We start from the raw sequence: 12,346 nt of genomic DNA on the forward strand, positions 1-12,346 counted from the left end.
TGTTTTAGAGGAGCAGATTTTCTTTCTATTCATTATCAAAAGGAAGGAAGGAAGGTATCAAGTGTGATGCATACATATTAAGGCAGTCTTTTAGTGTCTCCAAAACACTTAACCCTACATTCTTGTAAATATACCTTCCTTTCTTAAGAGTTACCACATTAAAAAAGCGTAAGAAGGTGTCCTGGCCTGGGGAGGGGAGAAATTGGCCTCAGTTCTTTGGAATCTGTACTGTAATAACGCCCACGCAGCAGGCCTTAGGAAACTGCTTAAACAGTCTGTGAGCAGAGACCAGCATCCTCTGGACATGTCTGGGGCAAACAGAGAAGGCTTTTTTTTTTTTTTTTTTTTTGAGACGGAGCCTCGCTCTATTGCCCAGGCTGGAGTGCAGTGGCGCAATTTTGGCTCACTGCAAACTCCACCTCCGGGGTTCATGCCATTCTCCTGCCTCAGCCTCTTGAGTAGCTGGGACTACAGGCGCCCAGCACCATGCCCTGCTAATTTTTTGTATTTTTAGTAGAGACGGGGTTTCACCATGTTAGCCAGGATGTCTTGATCTCCTGACCTCGTGATCCACCCGCCTCGGCCTCCCAAAGTGATGGGATTACAGGCGTGAGCCACCGCGCCTGGCCAGGATGGCCTCTTTGAGGACATGAGGACCTAACTCATTCTCTGTAAGGCAAGCACCTGCCATGTTTTTCCCGTGGGCCATCTTGACAGGCCCCTTCCCACTGCATGGTCAGCTTGTCTGCAGAGGCATTTCTGCTTTAGGGAAGTGCTGGGCCCAGGGCTGGTAAAGGTAGCCTGCAGTGTTTTAGGGCAACTTGCTTTTCCCACATGGAGCATGGGAGAACTAGGAAAAATAGGTAGAGTAGTGAGAGCCTGTTATGGGTTGACTTGGGTTCCCTCCAAGTCCATATGTTGAAGTTCTTACCCCTAGTACTCTCAGAATGTAGCCTTATTTAGAAATAGGGTCATAGCAGATGTAATCAGGTAAGATGAGATCATTAGGGTGGGCCCTCATCCAATATGGCTGATTTCCTCATAAAAAGAATAAATTTGGACACAGATAAACATATATAGGGAAAATTCCATGTGAATGTGAAGATAACCATCTACAAGCCAAGGAGAAAGGCCTGGAACAGATTCTTCCTCACATCCCTCAGAAGGAACCAACCTAGCCAACACCTTGATTTCAGACTTCGTAGCCTCCAGAACCATGAAACCAAACATTTCTATTGTTCAAGTCATCCAGTTTGTGGTTCCAGCATCCTTAGGAAACTAATCTAAACTCTGTAAAGCGAAATCTAAACTCTGTAAAGCTTTGTAAAACTCTGTAAAGCGAAATCTAAACTCTGTAAAGCTTTGTAAAACATGGGGAAACCTATGAAGGGGAAGTCTTTAAGAAACAAATTATTCTAGGGGATGCTGTCTCAGTGCCCCAGCCTAATGAAGATGCTCCCTCCTGTGCCTCACTGTGTCTGCAGCCTTCTGCCAAAGCATGGTCAGGTGAAACTGGAAACGCTGACTCACCATTGGTCTCTCCTTTGACATAGTCCATTCTTTGAATGGAGGGATCATGCTTTATTTGCTTTTGTATTTCCATCAGCTAACCTATGCCCAGCACACAGTGGGCCCTCAACAAATGTGGAAAGAAAAAAGCAGTGTGAAAGGGAAAGGAAAGGGAAGGACAGGAGGGGAAGATAAGGGAAGGAGGGAAGAAAGCAAGCCAGCCAGCCTAGGAAAAGGCCCAGGGAGACTGACTTGTCACAGACATCCTGACTCACCAAGCCTGTCATGAATCACCTCAGGGCTATGATTATACTACCTCCCTAGGGAAATAGTATAGAAGGCAAACCCCTCTCTTCTCCCTACATTCTGCCTTGGCCCATACACTATGGGGCTTCCATTCCCCTCCAAACTTAGGGAAAGTTGGAGAGAACATTTCTGGTTTCTTTCCATCCTTTCCTGTGTCCTCCCCAAGTGGAGAAACAGCTAATCTGGTTGGTGAGAGTCTCGTATCTATTTAGGTTACATTGCCAGTGGATGGCTTACTCTGCCTCAAGGAAAGAAAAAACACCCCCTCTTGTTCTCTCTCTCTCTCTCTCTCATTTGCTTGGCTCACTCCAGCAGCTCAATTTGGACCTCCAGTTGTAATGCTGCAGAGTCCTTTGCTCGGGGGACCTCTAGGTGGGATGGTGAGAAAATGCACACCAAGCTTCAGCTTCTCCCCACAGCTGGAGGAGCAATAGTGGGAAGCCCCATGCTGACTTCAGACCCAAGCTGAGGCCTTTGGGAAACAGATCTGAAACACTAATTCCACTGCAGCATCAAGCACTGTGCCTGCAGAAACCTTGCTTTGCTTACTGCTGTATCTCTAGAACAATGCCAGCTCAAAGTTGGCACACACTCCCTCAGTATCTGCTGAACAAATGAATTCCTATTTGGCCCAATTCTTATACTAATTGGCCTGAACCCAGAAAGGGACAAGGGGTGATGGGTAAACCTAACAAGAATCATCTTCTTCTGTGTGAGGTCGAATGTGAATGCTGAAATTGAGTTGGAAATTAGAGGGCGGAGCCATGCTGTGTGCATTCTGAGTAGCATTTCTTTATCCATGCAGAAAGCGTTTAAACTACCGAGGAGGAATAGACAAGGCACTATAAATAACTTCATAATAAATTTAAATAGCTGCTGCCAGCTGCTCTGTACTTGTCATGTAACACTGCTCTTGATGGCTGCAACACACAGCCCCCCTCATTAATCAAAAGTAGAATTGTTCGAGGCTGAGCTGAGAAGTTCTTACTTGTTCTCTGATTGCAGGTGGAGTCATCCCCAGGGATTCCATTGGCATTCCAGGCATAGGCCTTTATGGTGTAGAGAGTCCCGGCTTCTAAACTGGTGAATGTCAAGGAGGTGTTTGTAGTATTCTCTTTCCATATACTCCCCAAGCCATTGGCTCGCATAATGGACACAGAGAATCCAATTGCCATATATACAGCTTCCCACTGCACAAGAATGGAGTCTGAACTTGGAGAGCTTACTTCTAGAATTGGTGCAGCCAACACTAAAAAAATAAAAACACATGCATTTGTGTTACCAAAGTCCAATAGAGGATAATTCAAATTTAGAAGCAAGTAAATTGATATCCATAATATACAATAATTATTTGCTTTATAACAGCATTCACAACAAAGTTACATTAAATAATTGCTATTTAAGTGTATACTAATCATAAATGACTTGGCAGAGGAATGGGAAACAGAGAAACGCTGAATATCAGGCACTACTTTTAAATGAAGTTAGTCAGAAATTAGATAAAACATTCCTATAATCATAATATAAATCAATGGGAAAATGAGGGGTTACACTATTTTAATGTGCACGTAACTTTTCAGAAATATGCCTAGGTACGACTTTATCAAATCAATTTCAGTAATGCTGATGACAAACTCCAAATGCTTTTATTTGTTTTGTTAACATATATGCCATATGGTCAGAGTGCAGCAAAATCCCTTCTCTGTGTTCTTCATTTGGCATGTTAAAACCAGAAATCCCTATTTCAGAGATTTAAAAGCTGGGATGCTTTTAAAGATGCCCAGAAATGGGCTTTATTTCCCAAAGCAAAGCATCTGGCATTTAAATGCCACCTCCTCCACAGATAGCTGAATTCTCAAACAGCATCATTTGCGTAGCTTTCACTTCTGGGCCTTGAATTGTAGGCACTCATGTGACACCAAATCACATTCTGCATTTGCAGCACCAGAATAACTGATCCAATTCACAAGCAAACACTCAACGGAGGATGAGCATCCATCCAGCCACCTGTCTTTGCCTGCTTTGGAGGTGATGCCTGGCTTCTCCCAGCAGCGCTGATGGATCTGATGGTGATTTCGTACAAGGTTGCAGCCTTTAGTCCCATCACAGTGCCTGGGGAATTGGCCACCATGGTTTCAATGACTGTGTCCCCATCTTCAGCCGTGAGGAGGTAACTGGTGGCACCCGGCACTGTAGCCCATTCTACAGTGATACTGTTGCTGAGTTTTGAATATGCCTGATCAATAGTGGGTATTTCAGGAGCTGAAAGAGGTTTTAGAGTTGTACATTAGCCAAGATACCTACAAAGATGACTTCTTTCATCATTTTACTCTTCAAGCTAAATCAGTCTCATGCCTGCCTTCAGACATAAGTTTTGCCCTTATTATTCAGATCAAGGAAAAACAGAAAAAGAAAGACAAAGCTACTCTCCAGAAGAGATCCAGAAAGCTCAAACCTCTCATTCAGGGATGGGATTTCAAAGTTTTCCCCAGTTGCCTGTGGGGTAATTTGCACTTTTTGTACTTTTAAAAGAGCTAAATAAGAATGAGAAGTAATTACGGGAAAGAACTCTGGGAAGAGAGAGAGAATAATTGAAAGGCTTTCTTCTAGAGGATTCTACTCCAGTTGGGCATTCTGTGAATTTTTCAGGCTGCTTTGCCATTGATCTCCCCTCCTGGTCCCACAGCCATCCCACTGCCTCCAGCTGGACCCATCTCCATTCCTCCTGCCTCCGCCCCGTGGCTGTGGTCACTCTCTCATGCGCTTTGCACGTTTTCCAGATAACCTTTAATCCAATGGAGCAAGGAGGGAGGATTGAGTTCTTTGTTATAATTACTCCATAGCACTTTCTTTCATATTATCAGAGTGGAATAATTCTCAGAGTCTTCCATACAAAATAAAAGCAAACTTTATTCTCCCTTTCTCTATCACAATATCTGCCTCAGCATAAGAATGCGATGAGCCGGGCTATGGTCTGCCAAGGAGATGTGAATGCTTATGTCATGGGCTTACACAAAGCATTCCTACACTCAGGAGTATGGAGTAGGAGATACAGCACAGTAATCAGATTTACTACTTTACAAAATTCCATAGATGCAAAAATGCCTTGGATATAGGAGATCTAAGTGGAAGAAAAGGTCAAACAAAAATAGCTGAGTTTTATTTGAAACTGGCACTTGGCCTTTCAGGTTTAATGTACTCCACTTGCTGGGTAAAATCACTATATGTCAAATTCAAAACTAAAGGGAAGACAAACAAGCAGAACTACAGGGCAAAGAGGGAGAAGGAGTAAAGACAGACAGGTGATTCTCCAGCATCAACTCCTCTTCTCCCAGAGCCAAGTCCCTATGTGCATGATACAGACAACTTTCTCTTTCTGTACCAATAGCCCAGAGAGTTAGCTTTGGCAGCATCTCAGAAATAACCATGCTGCAAAAATGAACAAAGTCTCCTCTGTGCCCTGGCCAGACATTCCTTGAACATCACCCAGGATAGTCTCTTTTGCCATTGAAAGAAAATTATGACAGTTATATACGCTAGGGGAAAGTCTCAGGCCTGCTTGTCGTAGCAACTTGCCAGTGGACGCCAATTCTGTAGGAAAGGGCTTCGCTCCCTCTCTCCCCTACAGAATAGAAAGCCCCAGCAGGGGCTCCCTCTTCCAACAAACACACACACACACACACACACACACACACACACACACACTGCTCTTCTGCTCCCCCAGCTAATGATCCTATGCTATATGCCTTCTTTCCTCTAATTTTCTGGTGTCTCTCAACGCCTTCTGTTTCCTCTGTCCCCAGAGTTAATCTTATCTCCTATGTTACCAGTTCTGTTCATTGGAATGAACTAACTTCCTGGGAAAATGACAACCAAACTGGCCACAGACACAGGAGGCCGGATCGTGCATTCACGGAGCGGTTTGAAAGGCATCTAAAAGGCTAGCATGACACAGACCCTCTCCCCACGGGCCTGTCATGGGGCCCCAGGGCTCCACAAAACTGGCCTCATGGAATTGATCTAGGAGAGGCACATTTGCTTGGAAGTCATAATGCAGGAAGCCAGTATCGCAGAATGAAACTCGGGGTTGTGTGGTGGGAAAATAGAAAAGGGTTTGGATTCAGGAGCTCTGGGTTTGAGCCCTGGCCCTGCTATTTACTTTTGTGTGTGAAGGCATGCAAGTCATTGTACCTCTTCTAGACTTGTCACCTTCCTCGACAAATACGGATTATTAATACCCACATATTAGGATTTACTTTGAAATTTAAAATACCTGCATTTTAGGATTGTTGTAAAGAATAAGTGAAGTAATGTATGTTAGGGCACTTGGAAAGTGTGTGTGTGTGTGTGTGCGCGCGCACGCGCACGTTTGTGTATGAGCCAAGACAAGTAAATTTTGATGGGTTCAGAAAAGCCAGGCCATATGGCGCTGCCATGGAGGGGTCCTGTGAAAGTGGGATTCTGAGGAGTGTGTGGCAAACGCAGGCTGGAGAGACAGATCGTCTGTTTTACACCTGGTTTTAGGGCAGGCTCTGACCAGCATCAACAATGAAAGAAGATCAACACCTATGTAGTATGTTGCCCTTTAATAGATGAGAAGCTGGAGTGTAAAGTCCATAAAGTAGCAGCAGTTCCTTACTCTTTCTTACTTCTATGTTTAGCCCACTGACTGGACTGACGAAAGAGAAAACTTTATTCCCTAGATGTGCAACCAACCACTCTGATCAGTCAAAAATGAACCCTTTGATTCTCAGCATCTGTGCATTCCACCAGCTCAAAGAGATCTAAATTAGCCCACGAGGCCCCGGTGACCAGACACAGATACACAGCAATACCAGAGCCCAAAGAGAATCAAAATATACACAACCAAAATGAAACTTTCTATACAGTGTAGCTAATACACATTCCATCTATTGAAAAGCCAAGACTCAATTAGCAATTGAGTCAATTAGCAGCAGCATCAGTAGCTTAGCCTGACCCACCATTTCTCTAGAATAGTACAGATGCTATAAACACCAAAAAGGGGCCTGTTCTGAGGGCTTCGTCTGTCCTGGGTGTGCTAGGACCTTGTAAGAGACGGCAGAGTTAGATTCCGTCTACCCAAAGGCCACTGATTTAAGAAGACGGCCGGCTGCAGTGGCTCACGCTTGTAATCCCAGCACTTTGGGAGGCCGAGGCGGGTGGATCACGAGGTCAGGAGATCGAGACCACGGTGAAACCCCGTCTCTACTAAAAATACAAAAAATTAGCCGGGCGTGGTGGCGGGCGCCTGTAGTCCCAGCTACTCGGAGAGGCTGAGGCAGGAGAATGGCCTGAACCCGGGAGGCGGAGCTTGCAGTGAACCGAGATCGCGCCACTGCACTCCAGCCTGGGCGACAGAGACTCTGTCTCAAAAAAAAAAAAAAAAGCCACTTTATATATGGCCAAGCAGTCCTTCCTATAGTTTCCTGGCTAATCCTAAAGATCTCTCAAGAATAAGACAAGTAAATAAGAATAAAGCAAGAGATGGGGTGTTGCTATGTTGCCCAGGCTGGTATTGAAATCCTGGGCTCAAGCAGTCCTCCCATCTTGGCTTCCCAAAGTGCTGAGATTATAGGCGTGAGCCTTGGTACCTGCCCAGGAAATAGAAATTTTTAAAAACTTACTGTATATGCATGAATTTTATGAAATTTCATGGCTCAGACATATATCTATATCAAATTTTTTAACTGTCTTAATTTCACTTCCTTCTCTGTGGTGTAGACAAAATAATAAATAAAAAATTTTCTAATTTATGTCGAATCACTATGAGGATTTATCGGTGATATGGTTGATATTATGTGGTTCCTACAGATAAGCTAAACCATCCTAAAAATAAATTTCCATTTCAGGTACTTAGATTTCTAGCACAAATGAGCTAGGAGGGGCTTCTAGATAAATTATTTTTGCCTTTAGTTATCTACTCAAGAAAGATGGAGATCAACTATTTTTAAAAGAGGGTCCCCTTTCAGCCCTGAGTGACTATTGTCTATATTTCGAATACGCAATATTAGAAGTATAAAGTCCTTTTTAAAGTAGGGAATATTGATAATTTAATCAAATATAACATTTCTCATTTTCCCTCTAATTCCCCAGAAGATAAACAAGAACATTTGTATAAATTAGACTCTGTACAATATCTTAATTAGAATGATGATCATTGTAATATTTCACACATGGCTAACCGTATATGAGAAAATGCATGCCTACATGACTCTGTACATGATAGTCCTCAGCAAGAACACTTTATGAAGATTTGTCTTTCAAGTTCAATCCATTTATTTGTCTTACCGGTTATCATCTCCCCAGGACCCAATATAGTGCTTAGCACCCAGTGTGAGTGCTCAGAAAATATTGAATTTTTTTTCTCATATAGCCTTTATATTTCAGGGTAGCCCGTGAATTAACAATGGAAATTAAAATCAAATACGAGAAGGAAAAACTTGCAGGTCAGAAAATTGTACCTGATTTTGCTGAAGCAACCTGAAAAGGAAAGTTTGGAAAATTAGAACCACACAGAAAAACACAACTTGAACAAACGTAAAACATGAATAAAAGCGGTAATAATTTAATCACAACATTTTTATACATAATGTGAGCAGTCTTTCAATCCATACAAGTATTTCTCCACACAAATCATTTCCCAGCACCCAACTCTATCACAAAGCAACTCTAAATAGAATTTAGAGGCTGGAGGCAGATTCCATTACTATTTCATTTTTTTCCCCTTTGAATCTGCCTATTGAACTAAGTCAGTAGCTGCTGACAGATTTTTCAGAAATCTTTGTTCTTAAAATATAATGATAATCTTGTTTTCTTTCTCTAGTATATGGCATTAAATTTCAAACACGCAAACATATACAACCTCGGTACAAACCAAAAGTATTCTGATTTCTACCTCCCTATTCCCCAACTCCTCAAAAAAAAAAAGCAGAGAAAAATAATGTGTCTTTCTTTTTTCCCCTAAATAGTTGTGGGTAGTTGGAATGATGAACTCACCATTTTAAGACAGATGAGAATGAATCCAATCAAAGTCAAACATATCTCTCGTCCACCAGCCATCCTGTTGGACATAGTACTCACATGGCACAAAACAAAGCAATCAGGGTCCTCTTTGGCCCCCAGGAGTATAACACCGTTGGTTGCTGGGATGTAGGGCTGTGATGCTGGGAAGAGACCCTAGGAAGTAGCTCCTCCCCTTCAGTGTGGAGCTGACCTGTAACCAGGGGCACTTGGAGACCGGCAGGGACAGGTATTGCAAAGACTGAGAAGAAGAAGAGAGTTGGAGAAAGCCACGGCAAGCGGGCCAAAAAGCTACTGTAACCTTGGTTTCAAAGTAACCTTCTTTTTAAAACCATTTCTGTCTGAATAAAAATTTTAGAAAGCTGCACAGAAAGTTGTTGATGTGGTAGAATAATTATTTTAAACTCGGGGATGCTGACCAGTTTTATTTTTCTTTTTCACCTTTATTTGTTGTTGTTCTTTTAGTTCAAAGTGATCGGTCCTACTGTCAGGAAGAATTTGTTGCAAAACTTCAACATGGAATATGAAAGGGCAGGAGCATGTCCCTGTACTGAGAAAGATAGTGAGAGGTCCCTGGTGAGCACATTACATTTACCCATCCACCGTACCACCCTGCAGTTCCAGTACCTTTTTTTTTTTCATTTTTTTAGAGACAGGGTCTTGCTATTTTGCCAAGCAGCCTCCAACTCCTGGGCTCAAGCAATCCTCCCACCTCTGCCTCCTGAGTAGCTGAGACTACAGGCATGCACCACTGTGCCTGGCTAGTTCCTTTTATTTCCAGAGCTGTCTTCCTAGTTCACACTCTTAATAATAATCAGCATTTAATTTAAGAATTACAATGTATAATTTTAACAATGAACAGATACATAAATGAATAATAAACATAATTAATTGGCTTACCTGAAATCACACAAGAATTAAATGATCAAACTAGAGTTAAAATGCGTCAGTCTGATTTCTACTTTCAACCAAGATAGGATTACAAAAAAGGGAAAAGAACTGCATTTACCGTCCCTGACTTTAAGATTTACCATAAAGCTAAAATAAGATACAGACTGGGTGGTATTGGCATGAAGATAGATAAATAGATCAATGGGACAGAGAGTCCAAAAATAAACCCGCATATATATATAATTGATTTTCAACAAAGATACAAGGCAATCCAAAGGAGAAAGAATAGACTTTTCAACAGATGGTGCTGGAACAACTGGATAACCATATGCAGAAAACATAAACTTTGATTCATACCTCACACCATATTAAAAAATGAACTCAAAATGGATCATAGATCTAAATGTAGCACCTGAAACTATAAAATGTCCAGAAAAAAAAAACACAAAAGAATATCTTTGTGATGTTGCGTTAGGCAAAGATTTCTTATATACAACACTAAAAGCGTAATCCATTTTTAAAATTTGATAAATTGGACTTCATGAAAATGAAGAATTTCTGCACTATTAAGGGAATGAAAAGATAAGCCACAGACTGGGGGGAAATATATCTCTTATAAAGGACTTGTATTCTGTGTGTATGTGTATTCTCAAAACACAGTAATAGGAAAACTCAATACAAAATGGGCAAAAGATATGAACAAACACTTCACAGAAGAAGACATACTCATGGAAAATAAAGGCATGGAAAAAATCCTCAACATCACTAGTCATTAGCAGAATGCAGAAAAGGTTTTTTTTTTTTTTTTTTTTTTTTGGAGACAGGGTCTCATTCTGTCACCCAACCTGGAATGTAGTGGCACAATCACAGCTCACTGCAGTCTTGACCTCCCAGGCTCTAATGATCCTCCCACTTCAGCCTCCTGAGTAGCTGGGACCACAGGTGTGCACCACCACACCTGGCTAATTTTTGTATTATTTGTAGAGATGGGGTTTCACCATGTTGCCCAGGCTGGTCTCAAACTCCTGGGCTCAAGCCATCTGCCCACCTTGGCCTCCCAAAGTGCTGGGATTATAAGCGTGAGCCATTGTGCTGGGCCCACAGAATGCAAATTAAAACCACAGTGAGATACCACTACATACTTATTGGATGTCTAAAATTAGAAGCTGGTCATTGTGGCTATGCCTGTAATCCCAGCACTTTGAGAGACCAAAGCAAGAGGATCACTTGAGGCCAGGAGTTTTGAGAACAGCCTAGGCAACATCGTGGGACCCTGTCTGTACAAAACATTTTTAAAAGTTAGCTGGATGTGGTGACATGTGCCTGTAGTGCCAGCTACTTGGGAGGCTGAGGTGGGAGGATCACTTGAACTCAGGAGGTCAATCCTGCAGTGAGCCATGATCACACCACCACACTCCAGCCTGAGCAATAGAATGAGACCCTGTCTCAAATAATAAATAAATAAATAATAAAATTAGAAAGACTGCGTATACTAAGTGCTGGCAAGGATGTGGAACAATCAGAAATCTCATACCTGGTAAGAATGAAAAATGGTACGATCATTTTGGAAAATAATTTAGCTGTTTCTTAAAAAGTTAAACACATACCTCACCATTTCACTCCTAGGTATTGACTCAAAAAAAATGAAAGCATATGTCCATGTAAAAACATACAGGAATATTCACAGTAGCATTATTTTTAACAATCCCCAAACTATACGCAAACCAAATGTCTGTCAGCCAAAATAAGTAATAAACAAATGAAATATTTCCCAGCAAAAAAAGGAACACACAAATACATGGATGAATCTCAAAAAAAGTCAGACACAAGAAAAGAATACAGATGGTTTGATCCAATCATACAGATTTCTAGAAAATGCAAACTACCCTTAAAAACAGAAAGCAAATCAGTGGCTGCCTGGGGATGGAGAATGGCAGGAAGGAGGGATTACAAAAGTGCAAGAGGAAACTCTTGGGGGTGAAGAACATGTTCATTATGTGAACTGTGGTGGTGAATTTATGAGTGTATACATATGTCAAACTGTATTGAGTTTATGTCTTAAATATGTGCAATTTATTAAATGCTACTTATACCTAAATAAAGGTGTTTCAAGAATCAGTCTAACTCCAAAACCCTAAGCTCCTTGCACTAAACCACTCTGCCTTATGAGCTGACTACTATGAATTTAAGGCATTTCAATTTGTGCACCCATCAAATATATGTTGACATATTGAGGACCTAATGAAGACCAGGAACTATTCAGGACATGGGAGATACAAACAAACCAGAACCCTGTCCTCTTGGAGCATGCACTCTAGCAAAGGAAGGCCAAACCAAGCAGCTAAAGTAATAAAATATGTCGAGTGCTGCTAAATTTTATGAAGAAAAAGTGGAGTGATAGGAGAGAATACAGCTGTTAGGGAAGACCTCTCTGGCAACCAGATGCTTGAGCATAGGCCTAAGGGAAGTGAAGGATTGCATCCTTTGGAAACTTAGGAAAAGAACATCCAGGCAGAAGGAAGAGGAAGTGCAAAGGCCCTGAGGAGGGAGCAGCTTGGTTAGAACAGCCTGTGCACTTATGCCCCCAGTAGCAGGGAGT

General features: G+C 41.9%; 1 protein-coding gene across 1 annotated transcript in view; it reads right to left on the minus strand.

The window, feature by feature from the left end:
- Window positions 1-8,921, minus strand: part of FNDC7 (fibronectin type III domain containing 7) — a 29,562-nt gene extending 20,641 nt beyond the window's left edge. The window contains exons 1-4 of the mRNA XM_054502515.1: window positions 8,833-8,921; window positions 8,298-8,316; window positions 3,823-4,077; window positions 2,804-3,064 (exon numbers count right to left, since the gene is read on the minus strand). Of these exons, the coding sequence (XP_054358490.1) occupies window positions 2,804-3,064; window positions 3,823-4,077; window positions 8,298-8,316; window positions 8,833-8,907 (610 nt within the window). The 5' untranslated portion in view covers window positions 8,908-8,921. The remainder of the gene's footprint in view (window positions 1-2,803; window positions 3,065-3,822; window positions 4,078-8,297; window positions 8,317-8,832) is intronic.
- Window positions 8,922-12,346: the final 3,425 nt, after the last annotated feature.

This window comes from Pongo pygmaeus, chromosome 1 (genome assembly GCF_028885625.2).
Source record: "Pongo pygmaeus isolate AG05252 chromosome 1, NHGRI_mPonPyg2-v2.0_pri, whole genome shotgun sequence".
Lineage (NCBI taxonomy): Eukaryota > Metazoa > Chordata > Mammalia > Primates > Hominidae > Pongo > Pongo pygmaeus.